This window comes from Electrophorus electricus, chromosome 9, assembly GCF_013358815.1.
Source record: "Electrophorus electricus isolate fEleEle1 chromosome 9, fEleEle1.pri, whole genome shotgun sequence".
Classification (NCBI taxonomy): Eukaryota; Metazoa; Chordata; class Actinopteri; order Gymnotiformes; family Gymnotidae; genus Electrophorus; species Electrophorus electricus.
The window spans coordinates 5,422,501-5,427,753 of NC_049543.1; the positions used below are offsets into that span (position 1 = coordinate 5,422,501).

The 5,253-nt window shown below is 40.6% G+C and overlaps 1 protein-coding gene across 1 annotated transcript in view; it reads left to right on the forward strand.

Moving 5' to 3' along the window:
* selenoe (selenoprotein e) overlaps nucleotides 1–4,004 on the forward strand; it is a 4,604-nt gene extending 600 nt beyond the window's left edge. The window contains exons 2-5 of the mRNA XM_027010649.2: nucleotides 997–1,233; nucleotides 3,110–3,186; nucleotides 3,428–3,506; nucleotides 3,728–4,004. Coding sequence (XP_026866450.1) covers nucleotides 1,117–1,233; nucleotides 3,110–3,186; nucleotides 3,428–3,506; nucleotides 3,728–3,871 — 417 coding nt within the window. The 5' untranslated portion in view covers nucleotides 997–1,116 and the 3' untranslated portion in view covers nucleotides 3,872–4,004. The remainder of the gene's footprint in view (nucleotides 1–996; nucleotides 1,234–3,109; nucleotides 3,187–3,427; nucleotides 3,507–3,727) is intronic.
* The last annotated feature ends 1,249 nt before the right edge of the window (nucleotides 4,005–5,253 follow it).

Below are 5,253 nucleotides of genomic sequence, written 5' to 3' on the forward strand. Positions count from 1 at the left end.
TGTCTGTGGCAAAACTTTGGCAGTACTTCTGATGCAACTTTTTTTTCTTTTTGGCCTTGAAACACAAACTAGGCTGTTAGCTCCCTCTATTGCTAACTTACTATAAATGCACACCCTCTGCACTATTACGATGTATTAGACTGTGCAAATCGTAGGAAACAATGTAGTTGTGGTCATATAACAGTATGCACTGTATAAGGTACATATAACAGTCATATAAGGCACGCATAACCTCTGTAACCAGCTTTGTGTGTTCACAAGCCTATAGCGTCCTCAGCACCTGGCACCTCTTTCAAAAACATCAGCACTGTTACTGAACTAATTATCATGAGCTGGAGTAAGAGAGTCATGGCAAATGTCCAGTTCTGCTACGGTGCATTAACACTGCCTCTCTGTATCAGTGTGCAGTTTACTACTGTGCTCTAACGCTGCTAGGCTGTGGGAAACTCTGATAAAAATCCAGGTGTCCATTTATATCCAGGTGTCCATTTAACCTTCCACTGAACTAAGCGACAATAATATTCACTTCAGTTAGTTCAGTAAGTGGTAAACATATTTTTAAATTAAAGTTAATTCAGTCATTTTCCACAATATATTTGTTTAAACATTGTTCTTTGTGATATGGTTTGAATATGAATTATGTGCTGTCTTAATGTTGTGTGGGTGAGAAATCAAAGGACTTTTTTAGTTCAAAGGATTCTTTTATTTCAAATGACTCTTTTATTCACACTTTTTATTTTTTATTTTTTATATTTTTTGTCTTATGTTGCAGTTATGATGGGTTAAAATAAAAAAAAAATATTTTTTTTTTATATTTTCAATAAAGTTAAATGCACAAGTTTTGTAATTGTGATTTGACACTTTGAGAGCTCTCTGACTGAGATAATAATTTCTCATCCAAACATGAATGTATTACAGCGCAGTTAGATTTAGCAGAATTATGAAATCATGTTTAATTGACTGTTTGCTTCCACTGGGTTTTTTCCCCATGTACAGGAATGAAACAGCAAGAAACGGTCCAATCAGGCTTCGCCACATGCGTGCCAGCAGGGGTGATCAGTGCACCTGTATTTCCTCATCACCCCTCTCACTCACCCACTCCAGTGAGCCCTCAGCATGCGTCTCACTCTGCTGCTCATTCTGACTCTCTGCGCCCCAGCGAGGGCAGCGGGAAACACAACAGAGACTCCCAACAGCCAAGAGCAGCTCGTTGTAGCCAGGGCTAAACTGTTGGTGAGTGTCTGACAGAGGCTTGTTTGTTGTTGCAGTTTGGTTTTGTTTATGTCTGTTTCATGACACTAGGTGAATGTTTCTCAGTAATTTCTCAGTGTTAATGTTATTAAAGCTTTGGTACAGAATTAGAGCTTAAATCACTGAAGGTTGGTTGTTCTATTGCAACAGTGTAGGGGGTTCACGCTCTCCCATCATGGGAAAGTGGTATAGTGAGTAAATTTACATACATACATACATACATACATACATACATACATACATACATACATACACACATACATACATACATACATACATACATACACACATACATACATACATACATACATACATACATACATACATACATACATACATACACACATACATACATACATACATATGTATATAGATTCCAGGGAATAACCGCAGTGTTCTGTAGTAAAAAATGTAGAGCTGGTCAAAACTGCAGTGAAGCACACAAGGTTTCCAGACAAACATTTTGGACAGAGGTCCTTTATCAGCTGTGCAAACAATATATATATATATATATATATATATATATAGGTGGTTATATTTCCATGGGCCTTCTATTGGAGGTCTGGAGCAGGGGGTGGTGCAGTAGTTTTGCTGTTCCTGGGATTGCACTCTTCTGAGTTTGATGTTGTCATTCCTGCAATATGTTGGAACTACTCCTCCTTCTTATGGATCACAGCCCCAGGTATCCCTGTCGCCACCGGGACAACATCGGTGTTAGCCTTCAACATTCGCTCTATATAACCTCCTACATTCGCTCTTTCAGTCCCTGATATTTTTCCAACCTTTCATATTCCTTCCTTTAGGGATATACTTTAGCTGTTTCCATCACTAGGGACTGCTACATCTATTACCACTGCTTTTTTTCCCCTGCATTTTATCCACTAGCACAGTGTCTGCTTGGTTCTCCACTACTCTGTCTGGATCTGATGGTCCCACAGGATCTTAGCCTTTTTGCACCCCACCACTCTCTGTGGCTCTGGCATTTGTTCCTGTATATGATTCCTCTGTCAGTCAGTCGTGTCTCTTGGTGGAGGCTTTCCCTGCCTGCATCTTTCATCCTGCTACAAGTTGCTGGACTGTCTAAGACAGGCTCCGCTGCACAGTGCTTGATCTTCTGTTGTCAGGATTAGAGCCTCTGCGTCGTACCACAGTCCAGTGAGCTCTAGTTTCCCTGCTGCTATCGATTCAGTTTTTTTTTTTATACTTCCTGTTCCTTACCTATGCTGTGATCCCCTTAATCTGCCATTATATATATATATATATATATATATATATCTATATATATATATATATATATATATATATATATATATATATTTGTAATAATGTGTAACAATACACATATTCTGTATTTACTCTATTATTTTCCATAATGTTTGTGCCGTTAGTGTTTATCTGTAGTGTCATGTTAGTACTGACCTGTATAGAGTATCTATACACTGCCGCAGTTGTTGATATAGGATCAGTTTAACTGTGGAGGATTTTAAAAAAAAAAAAAAAAAAAACCCTGTAAGAGTTCATTCAACATGGGCGATTTTACTATGTATATAATGAAGCTAAATAAGTCTGTAGGTCTGTAAAACAAGCCATTGTTGTCTACTTTATCATTCCATATGTTGCTGCATTTTGTAAAAGCTGTCCGGACTGGATTGTTGGTCTCCTTACTGGTATTCAGCCTTCCAGACTGCACCTCCGATCATAACTGTGTGATGGACAACAATCTTTCCCCAGTTTCTCTCTGTAATTCTTCACTGCACAAGCACACTGTGTGCCACTTCTGTACACGGATGATAAAAGGGATTGTCCTTTAGTAACTGTGCTACTGGCTGTGGGCTGATGACTTCTTCCCTCTGCTAAGGCTCCCAGTGTGGTGGGATGATCCATAAAGAAGATGCCGGAGCTCTACAACTTCCTCATGGAGCGCTGGGCCTTGTAGTATCCTAACCCTGGCACAGATTAGCATGGAAATGGCTGTACAGATTCTATAGGTTTGGTCCTGGCTGTCCAGTCCTTGCAGCCTCTTGAGTTCAGGAGTAAGGTAGGTGGCAGGCAGATTTTCAGCCTGAAGTGATTTCAGCGTTGCTGTGTGTCTAAACATATAAAGGACCTGAAACAAAACACGTGCTCCGCTCCAACTTCTTGAGTCTGTGTGTTTGCTTTAACCCATGTGTGAAAGTCATAATCTGGAGTATGATTCTGGAGAAGAAAAAGATCCTCGCCTGATCTTCTACAATGACAAAAATGAGGTGGTGAAGGTAAGAAATCTCTGTTACATCTGATATCTTATGACTTATCAGATTCATATTTGCAAAAATGGAATGAGCTGTCCTTAGCAACGCACTACCCACAGTTCCACAGCACTGCAATTAAGCCCATGGTTGCAATCAGATTGGTCGCAAAGTCTCCTGTGGGTAAACAAAGCCTTAATCACTAATTGGACAGCTCCTTTCACGAGACCTCTTTTTTCTGTCCTCAGACAGTTCCTGTGAAGAAGATGAAGGCAGATGAGATCAGTAATCTCCTGGACTCTTTAGGTTTTTATAAGAGGTCAAAGAAAGGTGAGGAGGTGCCCAAGGAGTTCCATAACTTCCCTTTGAGAGCGTCACGGGACGAACTGTGACACTCGGTGGCCAGTCGCTGTAACTGCATCCAGCAAAATATGACGCCCAGGGCCTCAAGACCTCGAAAACGGGTCAGGATCTGGACTGAAACAATGATGGCTTGGTGCAGCTACATGCCGCTAATCATGTTAGCACTCGATGAATTTCATTGTAATAAATGGCTTGGAAATCATTTGATGGTGTGATGGTTTGCTCATTCATAGGAAAATGTGAAAAGCATTTTTTTTCAAAGCAGCCTTCTCCATACATCAGCTCCAACTGAGTAAGAATAATGAGAATCTGTCACATCTAATGACAAGTCTAATTGAGAGAGTTTTGTCTCCAAACAAAAGTGTCTGATAACCACTGTCTGGGAACCAGTTTGCTAGCTGTTAAGGAGGCCTACCCGGAGGTATTTGACACATTTAATTAGAATCCAGGCGGTGCTGTGGAGGAGTGGAGGCAGATGTAAAGTTAACGCTAATCCGCTGTCAAACGGTCTGCCTCCTCAGATTTAATCTGGTTAGCATTCTGATGCATGCCGCTAATCTCGACCGGCACACAGCCACCTAGAGTCTGTTTGGGACAGAGAACAGCATGGAAGAATATTTCTGTTAACATGCTCGACACATTGAACCCCAGCACTTGAGAGGGGGTCTGGAACACACCCGCGGTCCAGTGAAGGAGGGACAGCATGAACCCAAAGGACCGCCTCGCGGTAGAGGATGAAGGTGAGCTCTGGTCATGCTTGAGTCAAATGAGAGGATCTGTGGTTAGCTAGGATTTCAAATTGCTAGGGTAGGCCTGTCCGTGTGTGTGTGTGTGTGTGTGTGTGTGTGTGTGTGAGAGAGAGAGAGAGAGAGAGAGAGAGAGAGAAAGAAAATGTTGCCTAACAGTATTTTTAAATTTAAATGTTAGGTTCTCATAACTAAATAGGTCATATGAATATGCATCTTATGCACTCTTTTTGCAAATGTAAGTCATTTGTAGCAACAGAATATAGGCTATTTTGAATTTTTAAAAACCTGTACTAATACGTTGCACACAATTTTAAATGCAAGAATATCATATTTATGTAGAAGAATAAACTTGTAGAAAGTGTTAACATTCTTCACTATATAACCTTTGCTTTTACAGTGAGCAGGGGCGTGTCATGTGACCTGAGTCTGGAGACACTGCTCTATTTGGATGCGTCCTTCCTCCCTTTCTGGTGGCTCTCTGTGGTCATCACGCTGGACTTAAAAGCAACTCAGTCTCTCAGTCTTAGTCTGATGAGTTCATGGGACAATGTTTTAAATAAAATGTTTATGTTATACATTCTGAAATGTTGGCACAGTGGCTGAATTTGTCAAGTAAAAAATCGCTTTGCTGTGTGGTGTTGGCTTACCATGAAGTAATGTTT